Source organism: Adelges cooleyi, unplaced genomic scaffold, assembly GCF_023614345.1.
Source record: "Adelges cooleyi isolate 19-005CV unplaced genomic scaffold, UGA_ACOO_1.1 ACOO_flye_CR_arks_rails_tigmint_CR_PRNA_381, whole genome shotgun sequence".
Lineage (NCBI taxonomy): Eukaryota > Metazoa > Arthropoda > Insecta > Hemiptera > Adelgidae > Adelges > Adelges cooleyi.
The window spans coordinates 2,093,743-2,121,528 of NW_026096058.1; the positions used below are offsets into that span (position 1 = coordinate 2,093,743).

The 27,786-nt window shown below is 29.6% G+C and overlaps 4 protein-coding genes and 1 pseudogene across 13 annotated transcripts; 2 read left to right on the forward strand and 3 right to left on the reverse strand.

Moving 5' to 3' along the window:
- Positions 1 to 857: 857 nt before the first annotated feature.
- Positions 858 to 8,766, reverse strand: LOC126841406 (zinc finger protein 271-like). Of its 2 annotated transcripts, XM_050577871.1 has the most exons (5): positions 8,608 to 8,766; positions 6,382 to 6,593; positions 4,449 to 4,703; positions 3,412 to 3,670; positions 858 to 3,075 (listed from the first exon to the last, which is right to left on the reverse strand). In XM_050577871.1, the coding sequence occupies exons 2-5, from the start codon at positions 6,552 to 6,554 to the stop codon at positions 2,005 to 2,007; spliced, it is 1,758 nt and encodes a 585-aa protein (XP_050433828.1). In that variant the 5' UTR covers positions 6,555 to 6,593; positions 8,608 to 8,766; the 3' UTR covers positions 858 to 2,004. The 2 variants fall into 2 exon arrangements, with proteins under 2 accessions (XP_050433828.1, XP_050433826.1); XM_050577869.1 differs by having other exon boundaries at positions 858 to 3,670.
- Positions 8,767 to 10,701: 1,935 nt separating this feature from the next.
- On the reverse strand, positions 10,702 to 11,746 carry LOC126841448 (actin depolymerising venom protein gelsolin 1-like; annotated as a pseudogene).
- A 529-nt stretch (positions 11,747 to 12,275) lies between these two features.
- On the reverse strand, positions 12,276 to 17,511 carry LOC126841407 (zinc finger protein 678-like). Of its 4 annotated transcripts, none has more exons than XM_050577875.1 (5): positions 17,179 to 17,511; positions 17,008 to 17,092; positions 16,002 to 16,215; positions 14,800 to 14,895; positions 12,276 to 14,537 (listed from the first exon to the last, which is right to left on the reverse strand). In XM_050577875.1, exons 3-5 carry the CDS (start codon positions 16,181 to 16,183, stop codon positions 12,992 to 12,994), a joined length of 1,824 nt encoding a protein of 607 aa, XP_050433832.1. In that variant the 5' UTR covers positions 16,184 to 16,215; positions 17,008 to 17,092; positions 17,179 to 17,511; the 3' UTR covers positions 12,276 to 12,991. The 4 variants fall into 4 exon arrangements, with proteins under 4 accessions (XP_050433832.1, XP_050433830.1, XP_050433829.1 ...); XM_050577873.1 differs by having other exon boundaries at positions 17,150 to 17,511; XM_050577872.1 differs by lacking the exon at positions 17,008 to 17,092 and having other exon boundaries at positions 17,324 to 17,511.
- A 179-nt stretch (positions 17,512 to 17,690) lies between these two features.
- LOC126841409 (kelch-like protein 28) lies at positions 17,691 to 21,843 on the forward strand. Of its 6 annotated transcripts, none has more exons than XR_007686170.1 (11): positions 17,691 to 17,899; positions 18,194 to 18,317; positions 18,821 to 19,047; positions 19,129 to 19,304; positions 19,380 to 19,488; positions 19,578 to 19,731; positions 19,876 to 19,970; positions 20,078 to 20,387; positions 20,467 to 20,616; positions 20,776 to 21,031; positions 21,102 to 21,841. XR_007686170.1 is itself a non-coding variant. In XM_050577881.1 (10 exons), the coding sequence occupies exons 7-10, from the start codon at positions 20,205 to 20,207 to the stop codon at positions 21,287 to 21,289; spliced, it is 777 nt and encodes a 258-aa protein (XP_050433838.1). In that variant the 5' UTR covers positions 17,691 to 17,858; positions 18,194 to 18,317; positions 19,129 to 19,304; positions 19,380 to 19,488; positions 19,578 to 19,731; positions 19,876 to 19,970; positions 20,078 to 20,204; the 3' UTR covers positions 21,290 to 21,840. The 6 variants fall into 6 exon arrangements, 2 of the variants coding, with proteins under 2 accessions (XP_050433838.1, XP_050433836.1); XR_007686168.1 differs by having other exon boundaries at positions 17,691 to 17,866; XR_007686169.1 differs by having other exon boundaries at positions 17,691 to 17,858; positions 19,578 to 19,970; positions 21,102 to 21,843.
- Positions 21,844 to 23,375: 1,532 nt separating this feature from the next.
- Positions 23,376 to 27,730, forward strand: LOC126841449 (zinc finger protein 813-like). Its single transcript, XM_050577937.1, has 4 exons — positions 23,376 to 23,524; positions 24,055 to 24,234; positions 25,211 to 25,374; positions 26,865 to 27,730. The coding sequence occupies exons 1-4, from the start codon at positions 23,376 to 23,378 to the stop codon at positions 27,530 to 27,532; spliced, it is 1,161 nt and encodes a 386-aa protein (XP_050433894.1). The 3' UTR covers positions 27,533 to 27,730.
- The last annotated feature ends 56 nt before the right edge of the window (positions 27,731 to 27,786 follow it).

A 27,786-nucleotide genomic window follows, 5' to 3' on the forward strand; every position in this document is an offset into this window, starting at 1 on the left:
TTCAAATTCTCAGAAAACTTTTTTGGCGAAAAAAAACATAGGCACCTAAAAATGTCCACATCCGGTCGTCAATAATTTTACTGTTTTATTTTTGTATTCATTTAAAACCCTTTTGAAGATATTATATGGTTTTATCGTTGTCATTGCGAAAAAATTTTTTTTTTTTCCTTGCACGGTACTGTATGGAAAACACAGTTTAAGTGTTATTTATTGAAATAAAAAGAAAACATAATATTTTGATGTGATGTTTTGTACGCTTGTTTGAACAGTTACCTGATAGTCATACGCCATTGCAGTAAACAAGAAATATATCAAAACAACCAACGTCTTTAACAACGATCTAGTTATATTATTTTAAGTTTTTAACATTTAAAAAAACATTAATAATTTTTTATTATTACCGATGGTTTTATGGCTTTTTATCCATCCTAGGTTTTTTTTTTATTAAAAAGAAGCAATCTAACACCAATGTGGTTGGTCAGCCAGGACATTTTTCAAATTTTTAGAAAACTGTTATGGCGCAGAATAAAACCATATCGCTCAACTTTTAATTAAATACATAAGGGGTTCTATATTACGTGGGATATAAAAGTGAAAAAAAAAAATTTTAATCATGGCACAAACAGTCTGTGTTGTAAGGAATTAGCGGACTACACAATCACGTTGGACTTCTTCTATTGATTTTCATAATTCTTTTAAAAAAATACATTAGAATTTTTTACTTTAAGTTTTAATTTCATAAAGTATGAAAATAAACATTAAATGTTATGGTTAATAATTATAGTTGGAATATAACATGTTATTATATTAAACAATTGAAATTTCCTTTTTATTTAAGTAAATATCTCAAATATAATAGATGATTAACTATTGAATCATTGACATATTTTAATCACAAAGTATAAAAAGTGACAAGTTGTTTGAATCTAAAAATGCTAAGATAGTATTAAGATGGTAGACGAAAATGTCATATCACTTTACAATGTTCATAGATTTCTTCTTAACATTTACTCTAACGGCTTATCTTACCTAAATGTTTTTATTAAAAAAGCATGGGCAAGGAAATCAATTTATGTACAATTTGAATTGTCTTATAATTACAATACATATTATTAAACTTGAATAATAATTATCTGTAAGTTATAGTAATTTAAAATATAAAGGTCTTAACAATAATGTGTTTTTCTTCATAAGCTACAACTTTTCTTATTATAGTACAATTTAAAGGAAGTCAGTGTACAAACAATGACGAATTTACTATGCAAAAATCACATTTAAAGCTATTTGTTAGGTCAATTAACACTATTTAATCTTAAGTTGTTATTCAAATGACATCAACTTTTAGTTTAATAACACATTTGTTCAATTAAATAGACTATTGTAACTACTAAATAAATGTGACAAGCCGTATATAAAACGATTAAAAAACAAAAATATTTATTTTAAAAATATTGATAAACTGAATTTTTACTATAAATAATACATGTCAAACAAACGTCTTAAAAAAAATGTCTGCAGAGTAAAGTAGGGTCATCTTACAATTAGTCTTGCAATTATCTTTATCGCATAGACATCTGATTAAAATAATTTAGTAGTAAATTAAAAAATTATGAAAAGAATATAAAGTATGTCAAATTAATAAACAATTATTATGAGCTGTTGACTGGGCATTTCAACAGAGTGCACCCAACTGTGTTGCACAAGGTTAGATTTTTTAGAAAAATATTTTAAGCGTGTGCGCGTTATATCAAATACCTATAGGGATATTAACGAGCTTGAACGAGTTTGTGAGATCCGAATATAAAGTTTTGAATAAATAAAAATATAGTAAATACAAAATAATATTGTGAAATTGATCACATGTAACATGCTTGCGTTCAATCGTTCATGTATTGTGAGATAGAATTTTTGAGAAAATGGATGCAAACAAACGCTACAATTCTAGTGTTTTTCTCTAGTGTGCACGCGTTTATGTAAACTGAGATTTGAGCTATAAGAATATGACTATGAGCACACGTTACATTTAAATTGCTTTTCACCAGTGTGCACGCGTGTATGTGTTATAAAAACTGATCCATCAGAAAATGCCTTTGAGCACACGTCACATTTGTAGGGCTTTTCACCAGTGTGGACGCGTTTGTGTAGCGTGAGGGGAGATGTTTGAGAAAATGCCTTTGTGCACACATCACATTTGTAGGGCTTCTCACCGGTATGTACGAGTTTGTGTGTTTTAAGTGACCACGAAACACGAAAAGCCTTTAGACACACATCACATTTATAAGGTTTTTCACCAGTGTGAATGCGTTTGTGTATTGAGAGGTTGCCTTTTTGAGAAAATGCCTCTGAACACACGTCACATTTATAGGGCTTATCACCGGTGTGTACGCGTTGGTGTGTTCGAAGTGCCGATAAATTTGAAAAAGCATTCAGACAAACATCACATTTGTAGGGCTTCTCACCAGTGTGCACGCGTTGGTGTGTTCGAAGTGCCGATAAATCTGAAAAAGCATTCAGACAAACATCACATTTGTAGGGCTTCTCACCAGTGTGCACGCGTTGGTGTGTTCGAAGTGCCGATAAATTTGAAAAAGCATTCAGACAAACATCACATTTGTAGGGCTTCTCACCAGTGTGCACGCGTTGGTGTTTTCGAAGTGCCGATAAATTTGAAAAAGCATTCAGACAAACATCACATTTGTAGGGCTTCTCACCAGTGTGCACGCGTTGGTGTGTTCGAAGTGCCGATAAATTTGAAAAAGCATTCAGACAAACATCACATTTGTAGGGCTTCTCACCAGTGTGAATGCGTTTGTGTATTGAGAGGTTGCCTTTTTGAGAAAATGCCTCTAAACACACGTCACATTTGTAGGGCTTCTCACCAGTGTGCACGCGTTGGTGTTTTCGAAGTGCCGATAAATTTGAAAAAGCATTCAGACAAACATCACATTTGTAGGGCTTCTCACCAGTGTGCACGCGTTGGTGTGTTCGAAGTGCCGATAAATTAGAAAAAGCATTTTGGCACACATCACATGTGTAGGGCTTCTCACCAGTGTGAATGCGTTTGTGTGTTGAGAGGTTGCCTTTTCGAGAAAATGCCTTTGAACACACGTCACATTTATAGGGCTTCTCACCAGTGTGCACGCGTTGGTGTGTTCGAAGTGCCGATAAATTTGAAAAAGCATTCAGACAAACATCACATTTGTAGGGCTTCTCACCAGTGTGCACGCGTTGGTGTTTTCGAAGTGCCGATAAATTTGAAAAAGCATTCAGACAAACATCACATTTGTAGGGCTTCTCACCAGTGTGCACGCGTTGGTGTGTTCGAAGTGCCGATAAATTTGAAAAAGCATTCAGACAAACATCACATTTGTAGGGCTTCTCACCAGTGTGAATGCGTTTGTGTATTGAGAGGTTGCCTTTTTGAGAAAATGCCTCTAAACACACGTCACATTTATAGGGCTTATCACCGGTGTGTACGCGTTGGTGCATTCGAAGTGCCGATAAATATGAAAAAGCATTCAGACAAACATCACATTTGTAGGGCTTCTCACCAGTGTGCACGCGTTGGTGTCTTCGAAGTGCCGATAAATTTGAAAAAGCATTTTGGCACACATCACATTTGTAGGGCTTCTCAGCAGTGGGCACGCGTTCAAAACTCGTACCATTGACACTACAACAAAACATTGTGATTATCATTATTATAACTACAATTTGTATACAACAATTGTATATTATTATTATACATTCATTTTTGAACTAGGGCAATGTAAAGATTTGTACAGAAGAAGTTCGGCTTTAGAAATTAAATTAATCCAGTTGAATTGTTATATCTATAAAATTAAAAATGCTTTTAATGGAGAAATTTTGTATTAAAAAAAAAAATAATTTGTTAATTTATGTGAATATCCCTCGTTTTTTTTTGTCTTCAGGGCCAGATTTAGGAGGGGCCTACGCGGCTCCTGTGCCCCCACAAAATTTAATAAATGAAGGGCCTCCGCAAAATAAATACGTTCACAGGAAGTTTAGTCGCAAATTTTTAAAATGCATACTACATTTTCAAGAAATTTTTATCATAGATATTTGTCATACTTTTTTTTTTTTTTTAGTAGCTTCTTTATAAGGATATGTCATAACTAAAAACTAATATATTAATAATTATACCATTGAGTAAAGGCGATTTCCCAGGTATTCCATGTTCGTGTCGTGCATAATTAAAAGTTGACCGGAGCACAATATCATAACCAATCTCAGCGGATAAAAAACATACACGCACATGGGATAGCTGGGAAGTTATCTTAAGGAGGAAGGTCGTGTGAAAAAAATATTTTTACATTTTGTTTCTTGCTTAGAAAATTAGTTTATCATTTGTAAAATAAGAATGATATTGTGCTTATGTTTAAGGACTAAACAATTTAAAAATCTAGTTTAATAAATAAACATTGCCTTACGTATAAGTATTTTTGAAGTTTGTTTTCGAGTGTGAACTTTGTGAATGCGTTATGTGTCGTGTGATTCTTGTTTTAGTATTAAACGACTTCTTACATACATCGCAGACAAATTTACGTACTTCGTCCAAATTGTCGTTTGTCGTTTGCACATCCAAAAGTCTATTTTCCTCGATTTCTACCACGGACTCAAAAACATATCCGTTCACTATATCTACATCGACTTGGGCAATCATTTTTTTGCACGTTTCAATGGTACTAAAAACATCACAAAAAACTATATTTTAAAGCACAAAAAATTGAATGGAAAATATGTGCTACGAGCAATGAGTGTCTAAATATCTAATTGTATCATATTTGGTATCTACAAATTAAGGTCTACGATACGATACGAGCGGTCATTTTTTTATTTTTTTTTATTTTATCCCTTTCGGTCCCAAATTATTTTTTGTCTCGAAAAAAAAATAGACGATTTTTTCCCATGTTCAATTAGACCTAAATAATATGTTTACGAAGTTTTAGATCTCAAAACTTATTTTTGACTAAGTTACAAGCGACTTAAGTCAATTACTTCTACGAGTAGGTTAGGTAGTATGGGTGTGAATAAAGCATACTTCTACGAGTAGGTCGGGTAGTAAAGGTGTAAATCAAACATACTTTTTAGGGAGGTTAGGTTAGGTTAGGTAGTATAGATGTAAATTATTGATCATAGTAATAAATCACATTTTAATATTTCATATTTTTACTTTTGTTTACAATAAATTATGATATATGACATGAATTACAACTAATTATAACAATGAAAATCAATTATTATAATATTAACAGTCTTAAAATTACTTTTTTTCTTTTACTAAATTCTGTAATAAATCACATTTTAATAATTAAAATTAAAACGTACGTTCTTATTTTTATTTTTATCGTGATAATATGATAAGCTTCATAATATTATTATGTTATCATATGCGTTGCCCAATCTACTCGTAGAAGTATGTTCGATCAAGACACCATTTACTACCTAACCTACTCGTAGAAGTATTTGATAAGGTTAATGTTTGTTGTCATTAAAAATATGATTAAAGATATTTGAAGTTAGCAATGATGGTTATTACGTTCTATAAACATGTTAACTCATGGAAATAAAAATCCCAGATTTTTATTATAACCTGTTCAGTAGTTATAGCGGGAAATGTAATCACAATGAAAGTGTCTTATTATCAAAATGGAAATTTCAAACTTTTTAGCATAATACTTCAAATAACTATAAAATGGTTACCTTTGGGTGAACTCTATAATGTTTTAATGAATCTTAGTATATTAAGGATCATTTTTATGAATACCTTAAGTCCCTAAATTAAAGATTAAATTAATGACGATTTTTTAAATGTTGCCTACTCGTACGAGTATGCCAGGACTGAAAGAGTTATAACCTTTTTTTTAAAATAAAATATTTTTAGACCATGTAGAAGTATGGACTTCAATGAACACAGACTTGTTGGTCCACGGTATATTATTTTTTTTTAGATTATGAATTTTAAATATAGTTTAGAAATAATAGAATTCTTCGTTGCCGCTTTATGTTAACTCTACCAATGTATGTATCTTTGAAATTAATTATAATTTTTTTTTTTTTTAGAAATTGTTTAGAAACATTTCTAAAATTCAACTAATAAGCACAGTGTTTAGGAGTACGAACAATATTGTTGTTATTTATTTACAGTACGTTTTTTAGTGATTTTAACACTAACAACATGTTACCAATTATGGTTTTGTATTATCAGAAAAAATATTTTTTTTTACCAAGTTAGGAAAAAATACAAACGCCTAGTAAATCGCCATGGAATTCCTACTCAATTATGTTATTGTTAATTTTTAACAAAATGTATTTAAGACATTTCAATTTATTTATATATTTCAATTTTAAAATCATATATACTTATTTTCAACTCCATTGGTGGTTGTTTGGCAATACTTGTAGGCTGTCGAACAACTATTAAATAATTTTTCAATGGGATTCGGATTAGGGTTTTTCACTAAAGCTTCGGTAAATAGCTCTTTCTTAACCTCATTTTCTATTTTGATCACGGTCTCAAGGTTATAACCATCCATTTCAATTTTGATTTTAGATGGTTCTTTACTACTGAAACTCTAAAAACAAGCAAACATTAGGACAAGATCTCTTGATTAGTCTTTAAAAATATAGCCAAAGTTTGAACACATTTTTGTGTAGCATTAAAGAAGGAAGACTTTTTGGGAAAGTAATTCCAAAAAACAGGCCTATAGGTTTGAACTGAAAATCTAATCCTTAGAAGCTATTTGCCACTCGTCTTGTAATAGAGGACCACAATTAAAATTTTAGAAGATTTACTAAGTATACTATTAGTAAAAAAATAATGCATACTCTCTTAAAAATAAAATCCTAATCTAACTAACACAAATAAAAAATAAAATAGTCACTATAAAATATTACAAAGTATTAAACTTTGTTTGCAAATTTTTACAAAATATTACAATTTTTATTAATCTTTATTTTCTGCAAAGAAAGATCATTTTTTGTCAAAAAAAGAAAATATATTTGTTAAAAAAAATATATACCTTTTAGAATATTCATCGCCAAAATTAATTAATTTACTTTTGAAGATGTACCTCGTGATTAAATAATTAACCTAAACTATATTAACCCGAATAATATTAAGATATAATTATTAGTAGATAAGATTAGAAGATATTACTAGATAGATATTATCGAATAAACGCCTTATATTTTATAGTTGCTATGTGTCAGTATTGTTCACAAATAATCCCAAAACAGTGCAATAAACAACTTTATAATTTTACAAATCTTTATAATATTTTTTAAAATTACTTTCACGATAAAGTAGAGTAATAACAACCCTTTTAAAAAACAGTTATGATTAAATAGAAAAAATGGTTACTCTTTTCAATGTGGGTGTACAAATATACATCAATACAGATAACACAAGACACGCAGGTGCGAAGGCGTGCTTTGCAACAATTGAGTTCTACAAACTTAGTAAAAAAAAAAAACAGTAGAAATAGAAATAGCAAAAATCATTTTTAAAAATTATGTATAGGTAATGAAAACAAATATATTTTAAAGTGATATAAAAAAATACAGCGAAATTATTTAAAAAAAATAAAGTTAAAAAAATAATGAATGGTAAAAATAACGGCCTATTATTCGCTGGCTAGGCCAATAAGCTACAAACAATAATGAAAACTATTACAAATTTACCTTTATAATAGTAAATATTAGATATAGAAATTAATTATTTGAATAATTATTGTCCAACTATGATCATAGTATAAAGTATAAACATTACTAAACATTACACTACATTACTATAAGTATAAATATTACTGTAGGAAATCTTAAACAACGAAACAATTTTACAATCTAAACGGTTTTACGTTTTTTTTTTAGTAATTTGTAAAGGTCATACTCGAAAAATTAAGGTTTATGGAGTATTTCGTGAAGTTTAAAGTATAAAAATAGTTTAGTATTATTTAATGCACTACTTTCAAAAGTAAATAGAAGGCTTAACCACTTTATTTTACTCCAAAGTGGAGTTACTCGTTGGTTACACTACTTGACTTGTCAGAATAAAAAATATTGTGGGATAATATTTTTATTGTCTAGTGTTGGTCACTGCAATTGGCAATATAATAGAAAGAATCCTTATAATATGTTTTACCATAGAGTATATACTCAATGGTTTTACTATCGGCTGATTAACTATCTGTTGATAAAATCGCTGTAAATATTAATAAAATATATAACCTCAATAAACAAATTAAAATAACTTCTTTTAAAAAAAAATTATTTCTTTATTGGATTAAAAAAAAAAGTTTTTCTTCTTATATATGTTACAACGTAGAATACTATAAAAACATTTAACATTCAGAAGTTACACATCCATATTTGTGGGTTGACCAACAGAGATAGCGACAAGTCAAGCTTTTTTTTTTTAAATTAAAGCCACGGGTTAAGTCAAAGTTGACGAAAAAATCTCAAATTTAGTATAGCTCATTTTTATGAGCACTAGAACCGATTTAGTGGGTACCGCAAAAATAAATTTTTTAATTTATTTTTAATGGCCATTCTAGGACTGTACATAAAATAATTTAAATTCTTACTCACCGATGTCGTGGGTGATCTGGTGTGTAGGCTTTGTGGCAAAAAGAATTAAACCAGTCGGGTCGCACAATACGAACTAGAGTAATAATATTATATTTAATGTATTGGAATGTTAACAGTCTACGCTACGAATGTCATACCTGCAGTGAAGAAGTAAAGTGAACAGATGTTTCAGCCGTCGGGTGTGCGTTGTACCTTTCCCCGCCATGTTACACACATATCACAACAAAACGACCAAACCAATAGATTGGTATTTAACCATTATATAAACATGTATGTTTACGGTTAGGGGCACATTATATTTTACTAAACGGCTGGGGGAAAACCGGTTAGGTTGGGTTTCATTTCAACAGGTATACCGGGTTCTAGAAAATGTAATTTGATATTACAGTCACGTCCGTGGCGGCCTCGTGTTTGGTGTTTTAATATTAAAAGATTTCGAACAAGTCGAAATTTAAAACTGTATTTTATTAAAACGCATTATTTCCAAATCCACTCTCACGAAACAACGCGCTTAAATTTATGACTGCAAATTGCAATTTCATATTGCATGTATTTAATTTCGTATAACATACAATGCGGCGTGTCACATACACAAAAACAGACCCTATAAATTGTAATATATTTTATTGTTTACCATCGTAGACGTGAATAGACTGACAAATTTAATATATGGCTATTATATATAATATATGCCACTAAATATATGTCTACGTACATTGTAATACAAATCTAAGAATTAATTAAGCTACATCACAGTATTGAACAAATTCAAATAGAAAAACCACAGCCAATATTATAAAAATCTGTAAATTATATCATACAAGCAGGGGAAAATAATGTTGTTTTAGCAAATATTATCATAATTATCATAATAAAATCGCGCTTACATTTTATACATCATTATACTTAGAGTACTAAAAACCTTGCTAAAATTACACGCCGACTCAATTAAATGAGTAGCATTTGTAAGGTAAGCAATTAGTGTTAGAAATTCACACTTGATAATACCTCTTGTTTGAAATAGTAGGTAACTGAAGCTATTTAAACTCATAGAATATATATTAGACATTGATCACATACATTTATTATAGAATTTATTAATTATTAGTTGTATAACAGAGTTAGACAATTTGGTTAGGATAAACATTTTTCGAATAAATGTGATCTTGTTTAGACTCCGTTAGGTATTCAATATTCATTTGGAATTTTATTATTAAGCTGGAAATACATTTAATGTATTAAAATCTTTTTTTAAATATTTTAATTAAATAACATATTATAGTACCAATCTCTTTGTGTATACAGTATATAACTAACATAATACAAATTAAAGATATCATAGCTAGGCCAATAAGCTGTAAACAATAATGAAAACTATTACAAATTTACCTTTATAATAGTAAATATTAGATATAGAAGTTAATTATTTGAATAATAATTGTCCAACTATGACTATAGTATAAACACATTACTTCCAGTAGCTAGTAGTCATTAACTGCTCTATACTTAATTATATTATTGTAGTAAATCTTACACAAAGAAATAATTATACAACCTAAGAGGTTTTACGTTTTTTTATTAATTTATAAAGGTAATTTAAAGTATAAAAATAGTTTGAGTATTGTAATGTACTACTTTCAAAAGTAAATAGAAGGCTTTACCATTTTATTTTACTCCAAAGTGGAGTTACTCGTTGGTTACACTACTTGACTTGTCAGAATAAAAAATATTGTGGGATAATATTTTTATTGACTAGTGTTAATCACTGCAATTGACAATATAATAGAAAGAATCCTAAAAGCCACAACACATTCGACATATTTTTAGTACCTATTTAAACTATAGCCGATAGGTAATGAGATAATAAGTACTAAGTAGTAAATTATTGTTAACAGAAAACTGTAATCACAACGTTGTTATCTTGAATAAATATATCTATGATAACGAACTAATGAAAAGAAGATTGATAACTGCAGTTTAAATATTAGTTTAAAAAATATATACTTTTTTTTTAATTTCATCAAACGTTGTAATTAAAATCAATGAAAATGTATGCATTACCGTAAAGAGACTTAAACTAATGGACCACTAAAATTATGTATTTCCTAAAAGTAATTAACTCATAGGCGCTTGAAAATATGAGTTTTTAATATTCGGAAGTACTTTTTTCCGTGTACGCCGTACTAACATCGGTTTCCAAGTGAGATCGGAGAAGTGGTTTTTCATTGACTCTTTCTGATGAAATTTGTCCACCTTGTGAGTCGGTTATTTTGTACAAAACCGGTGTTGTCTAATCAATAATATTGTAAATGAGTATAAACTATATAGGTTTAATTTTAAATATATTTTCTAACACACTAACAGCTTCTTTCTTTTCAAATTCTACATCGTCATCGACAGCCGGTGCTACTTGGTCGGCCGATCCTGAACCCAATTGCTCAAAGAACAAGTCGCTTACTTCTGGCGTGCTAGATCCGTCTACAAAATAAATTATATATATATATATATATATATTTATTGGCTTAACTAAATTTTTAACCGCGAAAGGTGTACTTTATGGAGCCAAACAACTATTGGACTTACCAACGATATTTATTTTGGCTCTTCCCAGATGATCTTGATCTCCAATTTGATTAGCAACGCTGATGGCTTTGAGTCGCTATGTTCCGTTTGCTCGTGGTCCAACGTACAAGTAAATTTCCTTACCGGTGTCCAAAATAAAGCAGTCGCCTTGATTCATCGCCGACACGTTTGGAGCTACTTGCCTGACTCGAACGTTCTTTTTGACTATGATTTGATACAGTTTTTTCTCGCCGCCAGGATTGATTTCCGTATGGTGGAATCCCGAAGCCACACCACCGGGCAAATAACGTATAGCTAAAACGAGAAGAGAATTAATGAGCATTATTTTAGGTAGGCATTGGTTGTACCCAATATTTTGGAGTATAATTACAAGGTAAAAAAAAAGAGACAAAAACGCATGGCTCTCGTGATCATGAGTTTCTTTATGCTGAACCGGTGCACCCCCGAGAGCGTCATCCAGTTGCACAGCATGCATAGCTGCTGATGCGATTTCGTCCTTGATAAAATAAATAGATATTTCTTTATCGAAAAAACGTATACATGTAAAATAAGCCATGAAATAAGATTACACACTTGTGAAGATTCGCTTCCAGACCAGTAGTATATGTCGGAATTCCGTTTGACTGAAAATTAGCTAATTTATGAAACTCGGATTTCTTTTTTAATAACTTTTGTTCAACTCCTCGGGGAAGCAAGCCCTTTTATGTGTAAAGCCATAAGTGTAATATGTAGACTATCAAACTGAGAGCATTCACTTATTTTTCGTTGATATATAACCATAAATGAACCATTTAATTCTTTGGTCACTTTTATATTATAGATTCTAATGTAAAAGAGTAATTTCATCTAACCACTAAAAATTGTTCAATGGAAATTTTTGAATAAATAGTCAATGTCAACTGATTCCACCAGAGCTTACAAAAGTGGATACATTAAAAACAAAATTGTAACAAATATATTTTTTTCATACCTTTAAGTTTTATATTATATATATTTAGTTTATTTCTTAACAGTTTCAAAGCAAAGTTTATATAATAATTTGTTTTACTTTATGGTTATTTACATACCTATAATCTTTGGGCTGAATTTTTTTCAATTTGCTAATACAGTGTACATAAATTTTGTTAAAAATAAAAATTAAATTGTATATAATCTGAAAGTATTAGCTGGCATCCTAAAAAGTAGATAAAATACATGTAAAAAATTACCTATATTGAACTCTATGATAAGTAGATTAAATTACAATTATAACTATTTTATTAAATATTACAATCAAGTAGAATTTTGCTGCATAATAAACACATTTCCACCAATTTCACTCCCTAAATAGACCGATAGCAAACAATTTTAACATTGTGGCATTTACCTTAGACTTAAGGTAGCTAAAGTTACCAGAATCTCAAATCTACCATCATTAATTTGCCAAGAACCACAAAAAAATTTCTTAACGCTTACTATTTGCGGGTGTAGGGCGGTAAGCCTGTAAATTAAGACGTTGTCACATCAACATAATACCAATGTTAATGCTACATAACAAATAGTTAAATTTTTTATAACAAATTAAAACATTAAAAAACAATATTAAAACAGAAATACAAATATTTAAAAAATGTCAAATTATAATATAACTTGAAAATATAAATAATACATTTCAAACAATCACAAAAAAAAAAAAAAAATAATAATGCTGTGTAGTTAATCAGTTTTTACACATAAATAAAATATTTTATCTTACTGACTGAGCTTCTAGCAAGTGTGTATCTGCTGTTGTAGCCTAACACACACATCACAAAAACATTATTCACTTGCTTGTACATTTGTGTAATCTCAGCGTTGAGTGTCGAGTAAATGACTTTAAGCACACTGCACATTTGTACAGCTTTTCACCTGTGTGCATGTATTTATGTCTGATGAGGTCGGATTTTTGAGCAAATAACTTTAAGCATACATCACATTTGAAGAGCTTTTCTCCAGTGTGCACTCGTTTGTGTACTATTAGGTTGTTTTTAGAAGAAAAACACATGGAGCAAACTTCACATTTATATGGCTTTTCACCGGTGTGTACGCGTTTGTGTTTTACTAGATTGCTTTTAGAAGAAAAACACATAGAGCAAACTTCACATTTATATGGCTTTTCACCGGTGTGCACGCGTAAGTGTTGTGTGAGTTGGGGATTTTCAGAAAATGACTTCGAGCATACATCACACTTGTAGGGCTTTTCTCCAGTGTGCACTCGTATATGTTTTATCAAATCGCTTTTTTCATGAAATGACTTTAAACAGACATCACATTTATATGGTTTTTCACCGGTGTGCAAGCGCTTGTGCTTTGTTAAGTTGTTACTTACAGAAAATGACTTGGAGCACATGTCACACTTGTAGGGCTTTTCTCCAGTGTGCACGCGCTTGTGAGTGTTGAGGTGGCCTTTTTCAGAAAAACACTTTAAACACACATCACATTTGTAGGGCTTTTCACCAGTGTGCACTCGTTTATGTATAGTAAGTGCCGACAACTGAGCAAATGACTTTAAGCACAGATCGCATTTGTAGGGCTTTACACCAGTGTGCACGCGTACGTGTTGTGTGAGCTGAGGTTTTCCAGAAAAAGACTTGGAACATACGTCACATTTGTAGTTTTTTTCTCCAGTGTGCACGCGTTTGTGTTTTGTGAGTGTCGATAAATGAGAATATGACTTGGAGCACACGTCACATTTGTAGGGCTTTTCACCAGTGTGCACGCGCTTGTGTGTATTGAGGTGGCCGCTTTCATTAAAACACTTTAAACACACATCACATTTGTACGGTTTTATGCCAGTATGCAAGCGTGTATGTCTTATAAAAGATGATCCATCAGAAAAAGACTTTGAACACACATCACATTTGTAGGGCTTTTCACCAGTGTGAACACGTTTGTGTTGTGTGAGGTGGTGTTTTAAAGTAAAGGACTTAAGGCATAAGTCACATTTGTAGGGCTTCTTACTAGTGTGCAATTGTTTATGTTCTGTGAGGTGGGATTTTACAGAAAAGGACTTTAGGCATAAGTCACATTTAAGAGGCTTTTTAGCAGTGTGCAGGCGTCGTCGGTGTTGTGTGATCTTGGATTTAGATGACAAATTCTTATGGATTTGGGAGTGTGATTGAGATATGTGTTGGGCCACTTTCTTTTTTGTTTTAAAAGTCTTTTTACAAAATTCGCAGATAAATGACTTTATTTCGTTCAAATTGTTGGTGGTTGCTGGGACATCCAAAAGCCAATTTTTTTCAGTCTCTATTACGGATTCAAAAATATTTCCATGTACATTGTCTACTTCAACTTTGACCAACGTTTCTTTGCATATTTCTCCAAACCTAAAAAAAAAACAGTTCAATTGGTTAGGCTCAAAATAAGGAACAGAGAACATCTGGCATGAGCAAAAGACACCAACACAGAATTATGTTCTAGACGCTATCAGTCACACCAAAAGTTTAATAAATTAGTATATGCAAAATAACTGTAGTTTTTGGTGGTAAGGTAAAGCTTCACAATAAGGACATATTGATACATTAGGGTTTAAACCGTGGTCACACATTGCTACTTATTTAAAATATTGTATTTTATAAATTGTATTACTTGTATGCATTCCCATCGATTGTATTTTGTTGCCATTCCGACTGTTCATTTTCTTCTTCTACTTCAATTTTAATGCTGAGCTCGTCAACTTTAAATCTAATAAACAAAGCACATTTTTAAAAGTTAGGAGGAAAACTTAACTAACATAATAATTTAAAAAACTTTATAGTTTTATTAAGTTAGTATGTTATTGTTATTATTTTATTCTAAACCAACACAGACAAATTATTTTCAGGGACTACTAACAATTTAAATTATGATTATTTTACATAATTAGTAATACCTAGTAAGACACAAAAAAAATAGTTGTTATCGTAGCCAGGTGTGTGCTATTGGCCTAATAACAATTTATTTAAGTCACGGAGGCCAGACTGTTAAATTGGTATTTAAAAAATAACTCTAATTGATGACAGGCATTAAAATAAGGAAATATTGATACAATAATATCGCATCATATTATGATTTTTATATCTATTTCTGGGCTCGTCTACTTCTTTTTCAAGTCTTAAACATAAACATTTTTTTTAAACCAGACCCACACTTAAAATATTTTTTTTAGTCTGAAAAATGTAAATTGTAAAAATCTAAACTTGGCCATGGTAAGGTATGGATATTAAAATTCTAAACCAACACAGACAAATTATTTACCGGGACTACTAACAATTTAAATTATGATTATTATACATTACTAGATTATTTGATAATAATATGTTGTTTTATGATTTAGTGTAGGTATAAATTTTACACTTGATATAACTTTTAGTAATTTATATTATTAATGTGTGTGTGTGTAATTATTTAGTAATACATTCCCTTGGGAGATAAAAAAAAAAAATAGTTGTTATCGTAGCCCAGCGTGTAGTATGGGCTTCATAACAATTTATTTAAGTCTGGCCCCCATGATTCTAAAAAAATCCTCTAATCAAGGCTATCCAGGTGAACCTAATTTTGGTCCGGGCTTGGTTGTTCAGTTACAAATTAATATTTTATAATTGGGTTTCGTCCGGACTAAACTATTCTAGTTTATGAACTATTATAAAAAAAAAAAAAAAGGAAAAACACATATAAATGGTGTTAACACTAACAGCACAACATTAAAACGCCTTGGAATTCCTTTTTATAACTCAATTATGTTCTTGTTATTTTTTAAACAAAATGTATTTAAAATATTTCTATTTGATAAAACAATTAAATCACATTACTTATATGCATCTCCATTGGTTGTAGTTTGACGATCGTGGTGGGTTGTTGGACAAGGAACGTCAGTAGATTTTTCAATGGCATTAGATCTTGATTTTTTCTTTGAGATTTCAGAAAGCTGCTCTTCTACATCCTTAATGTCCTCATCTAATTTGACCGTGATCCTATGATTATAATCATCCATTTCAAATATGATTCTTAGCTAGATTCTCAACTCTAAAAAACAAAGCATATTTTGAAAAATTAGTACAAAAAACTCATGATTAATCTTATAAAATTACTATACTCTAAGTTTAAACACATATAAATGAAACATGAGTGGAGGCACATTTCGGAAAAACAGAGCCAAATAAGGACCAGAGAATCAGATCATCATAAGCAGTTTTTCCCTTGTACCGTAATAGTACAACATGATTAAAATTGTAAAAGCTTATTTGGTTATAGCTGATTAAAAATAATGCAGATTATTTTAAAAATACAATAGTCTTCTAACAAACACAAACAATAAAAACTTGGTCGTAACCATTTTCCTACACAACTTTTAATGGTACTTGGTTAGTATACAGACTCCCTCTTTTTTTTCAATATCAAAGGATAATTAAATAAATAATTCACACTACACAGTTACTAATGAAGCAATTACTTGACCCCTACCCGCCCCTCTATAGGTCACTGAGTGTTTTGGCACTTTCACGCTTGGCGCTGAGTAAATTAAATAAAAATCTTCTTTTTTAATGAGAAACCGATTATATTTGTTAAAAAAGAAAAATATATACTTGTAAACATACAAATAATAACTACTTAACAATTTTTTATAACAACTTTAAAATACTAAATGAGTAGACGATAACAACATTCGTAGACATACATATTAACTAGATATATATATGTCTATGGTTGAACTATTTCTACAATGAACACGAAGGGCTCAGACTGAATGTTTGAAATTGGGTCGGCCCCCAGATTCATTCTCTAGGTAAATGTAGTAAAATTGTAAACAGAACTCACAATTAACAAAACATTCACTGATAGACAGATTCGGTGTTTCACTAACCATTATCATCCCTATGGCTGTTGATAGCACTCTCTCTCTCTATAAGATCAAAATGAATGTAAGTAAATAATTTAAACTGTTTTAAAAAATCCATACCAAACCCGTAACTGTTGATTACTAATTACATTTTTAAATAAACGTTGTACACTATAACCCTTCAGTGCCCATCGTAGCAGAAATCCAAAATGTCTATCACATCATGTTGTTAGAAAAATACATTTTATTTAGATGGCGCCTTATAATAATGACGATTTGTATAAATAAACTCACAATAATCGCAACTTTACAACAGGGTCAATTTGGATGAGACATAAAAACGTCATCAAGAGTCAAGACACATCACCATTTATGCATAATATATAAAAAGTGTAAACAGTAAACACAGAATAAACCTAAAAAATGTATATTTTTGTCATGGAATAGATTACTCTGTCCAGAGCTGTAGATAGAGACTGGACAGGTCGCACATCGAGCTACGAGGCAAGCTGGGCAAGCTGTCAATGGTTCCCAAGCCATCCTATAGTATATTTTTCCTTATCACTAACTAGGTTCAACCACCACAAGGCCTTATTTAAATATTGTGATAAAACAGTTTTGATTATTGTAATGTGATATAATTTTACCTGATAAAATAAATTATTATTTATTCTAATAATTCTGAATAATATATAATATTATTATGGTACGATTATTTATTTTTTTCATTAGTTTCTATATTAATTATACAATTTGAATGTATTTAATTGTCAAGGATGGACGTATCAGCTCGTGTTATTATACTTCAACGGCTTTTAGCTGTACAATGGTTAATGAGTAATTATAATAACTATCCTTTAAATAACTAGGGTAATTAACTGAAATAAGTATCAAGTAATGTAGTTTAAATTTCATCAATTATAAACTCATAAGTCCCTACATAAACCTCATAAATGTCAATTATTAGCAGGTTAGATTATGGTTAGGTTACGGGATGTTTAACATCAAATTATAGTCTATTGGACTTTTTCATTTAGGATATTCTTCTTTTTTCATTGCTAACCTAATTTGTTATTTTAGAAAATATAAAATTATTTTTTTGATTCTGAGTAATTTACTGAATGATTACCGAATGAAAATTACTATATCTTATGTATGTTTTAGGTAACCTAATTTTAAAATTTGTTAATTAGAAAAGGTACATATATAATCTATACTGTAATACAAGCTAAACAACTATGGAAGTTATTATGCAAGAACATTTTGAAAAAATGTACCAATTCTATGAGTAAGTCATTAATTATAAGTTTTGTACAAGTATTATTTATTACCGAATAATGTTTCTATTTTTATTGTGCCCTTTCAAATAATCTGTGTAGACCAAATAGTCCTAGGGTGTAGGTATGCACTTTTTACTTAGTGATCATTTTATTGCAGACCACTCAATATCTCTTAGGGTTTAATAAGGAATTAATTTTTAAATTTTTAAAATATATTGTTTTTATTAAGGATGGATCGATACCACTTTTTACCAATAGCAGTTATTCCGATATATGTTGCAGGTATATGAAAAAGTTAAAATTTTTTTGCAAAAACCGTGAATTGATATTAAAAAAAAAACGATACCCGCTAAAACAAATACTACATAATACTTACCATTGATTATTATGGTCCGATATTGAGTATCAGTTCTAGAATTGTCCCACCCTTAGTTTTTATACAATGTGGTCTAAATTTTTCGCTTGACTACTAACGAAAATATATACATTTATACGGATACGTTTTTTCTAGGGACCACAAATTTTGTGATGTAACATTAATTACCGATGAAGGCTTAAAAATTGAAGCACACAGAAATATATTGGCTTCTGCGAGTCATTTTTTTTATTTGATGTTTAGCGGACAGTTTAAAGAAAAAAACGAAAATGAGATTCTTATAAAAGAAATAGATTCCGAAATTTTAGAATTGGTGGTCAAATTTGCATATACTTGTAAACTGGATATTAAAGAAAAAAATTGTGAGGCAGTATATATGCAATAGTATATACAATTTATAAAATATTATTCTATTTTTAATTACTTGTTAATCAATTTTTTAGAAACTGTTTATGGCTGCTGATATGTATGGTCTGAAATATGTAAAAGAGTTATGTTTTGAATATATTAAAGAAAACATAAATCCTACAAATTGTGTTAGTTTTATGAAAACTTCCAAATTAATATCAGACGAAAAGATTTACAATTTTTGTTTGCCATACTTTTTAAAGCATTTCACGTGAGTAATCAGGTGCGATGTATGATCGCTACATTTTTTTTTTAATAATCAAATAATAAAACATAGTTTTTTTAGTATAATCGTGAATTTGGATCAAGCATTAGAAACACTTTATGAATTTGAGTTTGATGATATTATTGAGTTTATTGCACATGATGATTTAGTAATTGATTCTGAGGAAAAGGTATATTTGTTGAAACTTAAAAAAAAATTACTTATTTTAACGTTGCTTCTATTACAATTATTTAATAATAATTTATGAGTTTATTTTAGATTTTTGATTTTATCATTGGTTGGATACGCTTTAATACAGACGAACGTAATGACTTGTTACCGTTTCTTATAAAATTTTTACGTTTACCTTTAATTTCAAAAAAAGGACTACAAAGGATTTATAATGAACCATTAGTGAGAAATAATAATGATGGTAAGTATGTATTGTTGATTTTCCAATCGGGGCAACATTGAATCTAAATTGTGCCCTCTGTTTGTATATACAATAGTGCCTATAGGTGAAATATATTGATGATGTGTCTTTTGAATAAATATTATTACTGTTATGCTTTTCCAGTTAAGACAGGCATGTTAGAAAATATCATTAATACTTACATAAATTCAAAACCATCATATACTCAAGGGAGATGTACTCAAATTGAAGCATCAAATGTATGTAGACATTTTAAAACTAGATTTTTACATGTTATACATGGTACACAATAAGTGCACTAGTTATGTGCTTGTATCAACTTACATTTGTATATATGTGTATTCAGATTATTTTTGCAATTACGGTCATTCAAACGGTGGGGGTTCCTATGTAAAGTATATGGAAACGATAATGACCTAAGATGAAAATCAAGCGAACATTTACATTTTTTGCCTCCCCGTAAAGCCGCAACGATGGTAGTCTCTGAAAATGGGATAATACTTGCCATTGGTGGTTTAAACGAGTCTGGTGAATTGACCAATCTTATAGATGAGCTTGATCTTAAGTTAAAATCAAAACAATGGGTTTCTACATGGCCATTGAATCAACCACGAACAAATTTTGCTGTTTGCACTTACAAGCAGTACATATATGTTGTACGTATTAATTTGATTGTAGTTAACATAACGAATACACCTTGTTTACAAGAAAATTATTTTTTTTTTTACGATAAAGGTTGGAGGCTATGATGACTCAAATCACAATTGTTTGACTTCTGTAGAATACTATGATACAAATTCAAAAGTATGGACGGAAATTACTGAACCGATGCTCACTGCTCGAGCCTTGTGCAGTGCTGTAGTATTTAATAATAAATTATACGTTGTAAGTAAAAAACCATTTAACCATAAACACCATGCCTAACTACAAAACAAGTTTCTACTTATATTTTATTAATTTGTATGAAAAATGATTGTAAAATATTCATTTCACAAATAATTATGGTTTGTAAGAATTTGATTCAAGTTTTATTGTTTTTTGTAGTTTGGTGGACGTACTGAACGTTATTGTAGTTCTCTTGCAACTGTAGAGTACTATGATTTTGAAAAGAAACGCTGGAAACAACTCGATCCTATGCCGGTATGTAATTTTAGCATGAGTATATCAAGAATTGATAACGTCATTTATCTCATTGGTGGTTCTAATGCATGCCGTCGACGAGTTTTTAAGTTTGATTTACAACATTTCAAATGGAACGAAATGCCTAACGTGAACATGGTTTGCTATGGAGATTGCTCAAGTCTGTATATATTTAATCAAGTATATAAAATATAATACATTTTTTTACTCATAAATATTATAAAATGCAGGTGTTGGTGTCATGAAAAACGACTTATTCGTGTTTATGAATAATGGAGGAATATTTCATTGTGAACGATATGACAGAGGAAAAAATCAATGGCAATTAGTGGACAGGGCAGGAGAGCAAACAGATGAATTTTGTCATATGATTACTTTTAATGATATTGCTCTTAAGTCCTATGGTATATATTTGTAATACTATATTTTTTATATACCGTTTTGTTGTTACTTTGGGAGAACTTCATTGTGTAAGATATGACACAGAAAAAAAAAACATGGCATCTAGTTGACAGAGCAAGAGAGTAAAATCAAATGATTTTTGACAAAATATTATTGCTTTTAGTAATGTTATGCTGAAAATATCGTGGTACTCACTTATAATATTATTTTGTATTAATAAAATCTTATAAGTAAAAATTGGTTTCAAAATTGATTATTTATTTTTTTGGCCTTTTATTTTGATTGCAAACTATACAGTACGTACTTATGGCATAAAGTAATTATTGGGCAGTATGAAACATTACATTTAATTGTGATAGCAACACTATCAGAACTATTATTAAAAAACTTCATGAGTCTTTTCTCTTGTGCCAACCATGCCTTAGTTTAAACATCTATAGGTAATGTAAGAGTCACAGATTAATTAAACGTCAAAAATGTATTCATTCAAGTTGTGGTAAGGTTATACATCAATGTACTGCACAGTCCATTCTAATAAAAACTCTTTTATAGTTTATACAAAATTACATAGTAATATCTTACATAAAAACCCCTGATTAAAACCGATTAATCAGATATACCGTCAAAATAACTTCAAACGATACGTAGGACCACCGACTACGTCACCGTCGGCAAAGAAATTGTCCGTAGACTCACAACATCATCTACCACCAAGACGGCGTTACTTGTATTTTCAATACAAACGTGTCAATCAAATGGGAACACTAAAAAAAAATAACATAATAAGCAAACTGTAATCAAGTTGATGAATGTCCAAACCGTCAGCCTACAGAAATAAAAAAACAAACTCAAATTACCAAAACGTAAAATTGTTAAGTAGTTATTAAGCGTCTCTCTCTGTCTTCCCGAATAATAATACCGTATCGTGGTACCTAATTGCATTATATAAAAAAATGTACAGAAAAAGATAATACAGAAATAATTTTTTTTTTTTGTAATAATTATAATGTTAAATAGTAATTTTACAAGTCGGCGAAAGCTGTTTCCACAACGAATATAGACTTAGGTAAACGCATTAATACATGTTATAGAATGACGATGAAGGTAAATTTACAATAAGATTCGAAACCGAAGCTGGGAATTTGATCTGTTTGCCACAGAAAACGCGCGAAAGATTACCTCCACCCGAGTCGTTATCACACTCGTTATCATACAAACACACATTATCACAAATCTGTCTAGAAAATTTTCGGCGTTGTCCTGCAGTTCGCGTTATAAAACCTACATTAAATACAAATTTTGTTGTTGTTAATAATTGAGATTACTTTTTATATGCACTCGGACTTTCTTTGAATTATAACTAGTTACATTTGATTTAGCGCCATAGAAACAACTTGTTTTCATTATTGTTGCTACGGGTCCGATTCGTGAGAATCTCTAGTTTTTAATTTTAATATTGTTAAATTTCATGATAAATACCTAACGTATTGCGCCGTGTTTCGTTATTTCGTTTTAATTTGCGTTACAATTGAGTTTTGTCTTGCCTGTAATTCATTTATTATAAGTTTTTAGTAGCAGCCCTGGACGGCGGTTTACGTTTCTACGTTGTGTGAGTACCTACCGTTGTATTTCTAATTTATTTACATTATTGCCGTGTTTTCTGTTTTCCATTCACTCAGAATATTGTTGCTTGTGAGTAAATAGAATCTTAATATATTTGTGTTTTTTTTTATTACTTATTATTCACTCAGAGTTGAGTTGAGTGACTCAGGATCAACGCCACTTTAAATTAATCTTGTTGGCAAAATGATCTATCGTCTATCTTTAATTTTTATCGTGTTAGCTTCTTACCTACAAGTCATATTTGTAGTTTTGTGTTATTCATCTAATTTAAGTAAACTAAAATTTAGTTTTAAATGTGTAAAAAAACAAAATATACCATTGCAAACTCGATTGGGTTTTTATTTTTCAAATAGTGATAACTAAATTATTCTTATAGTAAAATTGTGTAATTAAGTCGTTCTATTCAACCTCTATGCAAATATGACATAGAAACACAACTAATGTTAAATGTCAATTATAGAGTTTGGAAGCTATTTAATATGTTGAAAATTAAACATGAAAATGATGAAACAGAACAACACTCCTTTCAAGTCATTGCACCCAGACCCTTAGATGTGCAGTTCAAAAACAATGAAATTTCTACAATAGAGGAGTATTTGGTAAAGAATGAAGTGGACAATACTTATGAGTAAGGCGATTTTTATTACCATTTTTTTTTACTAGATAAAACAATTAGGCTTTTGTTACTATGTCGTCCTCCGTAATTAAAAAAAATATATATAATTGTTGATGTCCTAATTCATTTTCAAAATAGTATTAATGATATTGTTTTAACAATTATTCTCGACGTTATAAGAAGTAAAGAGAAATGGTGAATGAAACACAGTTTAAAATCAAAATATATTTAATTCAGCTGTGTTATTCATCTAATTTAAGTAAATTAATATTTCGTTTTAAATGATTAAAAAGTACAAAATACACCACTGAAAACTTGGTTGGTTTTTATTTTTTAACAATGTAAACTAAATTGTTCTTTATTTTTTTAAATATATTTAAGCCTCGTTAACTTAGACTATTAGCTGTCTTCTTTAGTATATCATTATTATTACAAATAATTGTTACTAAATAAAATAGTTAAAATTAGGTAGTCATGTCGTCCTATTAATCCTCTATGCATATATGGCATAGAAATAAAACTAAGTTTAATATTAATTATAGAGTTTTGAAGCGACATAATGTGTTGAAAATTAAACAAGAAACTGATGAAACAGAAGAACACTCCTTTGAAAACTCGTTTGAAGTCATTGAACCTAAACCGTTAAATGTGCAGTTAAAAAAAAATGAAATTTCAACAACAGAGGAGAATTTAGTAAAGAATGAAGGTGACAATACTCATGAGTAAGGCGATTTTTATTACCATTTTTTTTTTATTAAATAAAACAATTCAGTTTTTGTAATGATGTCGTCCTCCTCTATAAACCCGTCGTTGGTATCGATATTATTGTTTCGCAGACATTTAACTTAAATTAGAAACCAATTCTTTATATAATAAAAGATTGTTTTAAAACTACATCTACCTCTTACCAATATAATGTTAAATCAAAATACCAAAAAAAATAAACTTGTAAACATCTATTTGTGGGTATGATAACCGGTCAAAGTCTGCAGTACCGCTTTATGTTAGCGTTCATGCCTCACGAGACTTACTGTGTTATATATATATATATATATATAAATAATATATATAAAACATTTATACATTTTTTTTTCATTATTTTATATAATGGACAAAAAGTGTAGAACAAGTGTCATTTTTTATTATAAAAATTGTATTTTAATAGTTATAAAAAAAAATAATTTAATAAGTACTGGAGTTTGTTTAATTTCTGTAAAATTAGTTTTTTTACACAATCAAAAATGTATTATAAGTTAAATGGACAATTTTTATGAAATAAACTTTAAGTAATCTAACTTACAACTAAACCATAAACTAACTTTTATTGGATATAACTAGGTAAACACTTTTACCTCAGTTGTACTATCTCCTAACCGGAATTATTGGTTGTATCCAAAAAGATACAATGTCCTAATAGTTAATGTAGTACATAAATAGTTAAATACTTAAAACCTTATAAAAATAATTAAAAATTAGATACATTTATTTTTAAAATAATGTAAACTAAATTGTTCTTTATTTTTTTAAATATATTTAAGCCTCGTTAACTTAGGCCATTAGCTGTCTTCTTTAGTATATCATTATTATTACAAATATTTGTTACTAAATAAAATAGTTGGAATTATGTAGTTAATCGTCCTAATTAACCTCTATGCATATATAGCACAGAAATACAACTTAGTTAAATGTTAATTACAGAGTTTTGAAGCAGTATAATATGTTGCAAATCAAACAAGAAAATTATGAAACAGAAGAGCATTCCTTTGAAAAATCGTTTGAAGTCATTGAACCTAAACCGTTAGATGTGCAGTTCAAAAACCATGAAATTTCAACAACAGAGGAGAATTTAGTAAAGAATGAAGGTGACAATACTTATGGGTAAGGCAATTTTTATTAATATTTTTTTTATCCTAAATATAACTATTAAACTTTTGTTATTACTCCGTCCTCCTCTATGAACCTGTCATTGGTATCGATGTTAGTGTTTCTCTGACATTTAACTTATAATAGGAACCACTTCTTCATATAATAATAGATTGTTTCAAAACTTCATCTACCTCTTATCAATATAATGTTAAATCAAAATACCAAAAAAAAAATAAAATTCTTAACATCTATTTGTGGGTATGATGACCTGTCAAAGTTTGCAGTACCGCATTTTGTTAGCGTATGTTTGCACAAGACATACTGGTGTTATATAAATATAAATGTAAAGAAATTTATTCATACATTTTTTTCATTCTTTTATATAACGGACAAAAAATTAGTATAAGTGTAATTTTTTATTGTAAAAACTTTATTTTAATAGTTATAAAGAAAAATAATTTAATAAGTACTAGGGTTTGTTTAATTTCTATAAAATTAAATTTTTTTTACAATAAAAAATGTATAAAGTTAAATGAAAATTTTTTATGAAATATAAGTAATCTAACTTACAACTAAACCATAAACTAACTTTTATTGGATATAACTAGATAAACACTTTTACCTCAGTTGCACTTCTCCTAAACGGAATTATTGGTTGTATCCAAAATGATACCTACAATATCCTAATAGTAAAATACTTAAAACTTTATAAACATAATTTAAAATTGGATACATTTAACTTATTTTCTTTTTTAACAATATATCTTAATTAATACAAATAAACATACTTACATACATAGTTCAAAGACTAAAACCTACTCTACGTAAATAATAAAATATTAATTAAGATATGCTTTATTGTTTTTTTTTATCTTAATAGATAGATGAAGTAGTGTATCTTTAAAGATACCCACTATTATGAAAAGCGTTTCATTAAAACAAAAATGTCAAAAATTAACTTTACAGGTCTTAATTAATATTAATACATTAATAAATTATTTCTTCCAAATGATGCGTTGGACATTTAACATTACTAACATATTTGTTGTATAACATCTAAATATATTGATCTTAAATTATTCTGCTTTGTTTCATACGTTTGGCAGTATTAATTTTCCGTGTAATGCGACGGATACCTCAAAAATATACAAAAACCATGGATTGCAATTTTATTGAAACTATAAAAAACAATTCTGAGCAAAATATATACAAAATACGTCGGTTCGACTGCAACATGTGTCAAAAGAGGTTTACAACCAAAAGTAATATAATCCGGCATATTGCGCAATCACATTCCAGTACTTCCATTGGAAAGAAAGCGCCTCAAAAAAATAATGTCAATCATCGAAACAAAAATGGCCTCTATAATTGTGGCATTTGTTTAAAAAGTTTTTCGTCAATATCAAGTCTGAGAAGACATTGGCGCATTCATACGGACGAAAAGCCATTTAAATGCAATGTTTGTGAAAAAACATTTTGTCAACAGACTCCCTCAAAAGTCATAAAAGTATACATACCGGCGAAAAACCCTTCAAATGCAATATCTGTGAAAAAACATTCGGTCACCAGTCTTCCCTCTACAATCATAAAAGTATACATACCGGCGAGAAACCCTTCAAATGCAATACCTGTGAAAAGACATTTGGTCACCAGTCTTCCCTCAAAACACAAAGGATACATACCGGTGAAAAGCCCTTCAAATGCGATGTCTGTGGAAAAACATTCGGTGTTCAGTCTTTACTCAAAACTCACGAAAGGATACATACCGAAGAGAAACCTTTTAAATGCAATGTGTGTGCAAAAACATTCAGACAACAACCTCACCTCAACAATCATAAAAGGATACATACCGGAGAGAAACCCTTCAAATGCGATGTCTGTGGAAAAACATTTGGTGTTCAGTCTTCACTCAAAACTCATGAAAGGATACATACCGAAGAGAAACGTTTTAAATGCAATGTGTGTGCAAAAACATTCAGACAACAATCTCACCTCAACAATCATAAAGGATACATATTGGTGGGGTACGATATAAATGCTCCGCCTGTGAAAAATCGTATGGTCACCAAGATTCACTCAAAAGGCATCAAGCAAAAGTACACGACTCATAGCCTCAATAACTTCACGTGGCTATTTGGCATTTTTTTAAAATAGTTTTCCAGTATCTATTTGTTATTATTTTACTTACGGTTTAATTTTTTTTATTAGTTTTCTTTTAATTGGTTTATTATGACTATTGTTTAACCGATCATTAACATAGCTAAGTCGTTTTCGATTTAATTTTTTAATGGATCACATGAATTGTTTAGTTTCTATATTTTTATAATGTAATTTTTAAATTGCATATTTTACACACGCAATTTAGTAAAAAATATTGTTACTATTCTTATTTTATTATAAAATGTTAG

What these genes read in the sequence shown, in the direction of transcription:
- LOC126841449 (XM_050577937.1), top strand. Translation starts at nt 23,376, where the DNA reads ATGTTGAAAATTAAACATGAAAATGATGAAACAGAACAACACTCCTTT. An exon ending in GAAGTGGACAATACTTATGA is followed by an intron (nt 23,525 to 24,054) that starts GTAAGGCGATTT and finishes TATTAATTATAG; the next exon opens with AGTTTTGAAGCGACATAATG. An exon ending in GAAGGTGACAATACTCATGA is followed by an intron (nt 24,235 to 25,210) that starts GTAAGGCGATTT and finishes TGTTAATTACAG; the next exon opens with AGTTTTGAAGCAGTATAATA.
- LOC126841409 (XM_050577879.1), top strand. Translation starts at nt 20,205, where the DNA reads ATGGTAGTCTCTGAAAATGGGATAATACTTGCCATTGGTGGTTTAAAC. An exon ending in ACAAGCAGTACATATATGTT is followed by an intron (nt 20,388 to 20,466) that starts GTACGTATTAAT and finishes TTTACGATAAAG; the next exon opens with GTTGGAGGCTATGATGACTC. An exon ending in TTAATAATAAATTATACGTT is followed by an intron (nt 20,617 to 20,775) that starts GTAAGTAAAAAA and finishes TGTTTTTTGTAG; the next exon opens with TTTGGTGGACGTACTGAACG.
- LOC126841406 (XM_050577869.1), bottom strand. Translation starts at nt 6,554, where the DNA reads ATGGATGGTTATAACCTTGAGACCGTGATCAAAATAGAAAATGAGGTT. An exon ending in ACCAATGGAGTTGAAAATAA is followed by an intron (nt 4,704 to 6,381) that starts GTATATATGATT and finishes TGATGTTTTTAG; the next exon opens with TACCATTGAAACGTGCAAAA. An exon ending in AACTTCAAAAATACTTATAC is followed by an intron (nt 3,671 to 4,448) that starts GTAAGGCAATGT and finishes GTTTTGTTGTAG; the next exon opens with TGTCAATGGTACGAGTTTTG.
- LOC126841407 (XM_050577872.1), bottom strand. Translation starts at nt 16,183, where the DNA reads ATGGATGATTATAATCATAGGATCACGGTCAAATTAGATGAGGACATT. An exon ending in ACCAATGGAGATGCATATAA is followed by an intron (nt 14,896 to 16,001) that starts GTAATGTGATTT and finishes TTTGTTTATTAG; the next exon opens with ATTTAAAGTTGACGAGCTCA. An exon ending in ATCGATGGGAATGCATACAA is followed by an intron (nt 14,538 to 14,799) that starts GTAATACAATTT and finishes TTTTTTTTTTAG; the next exon opens with GTTTGGAGAAATATGCAAAG.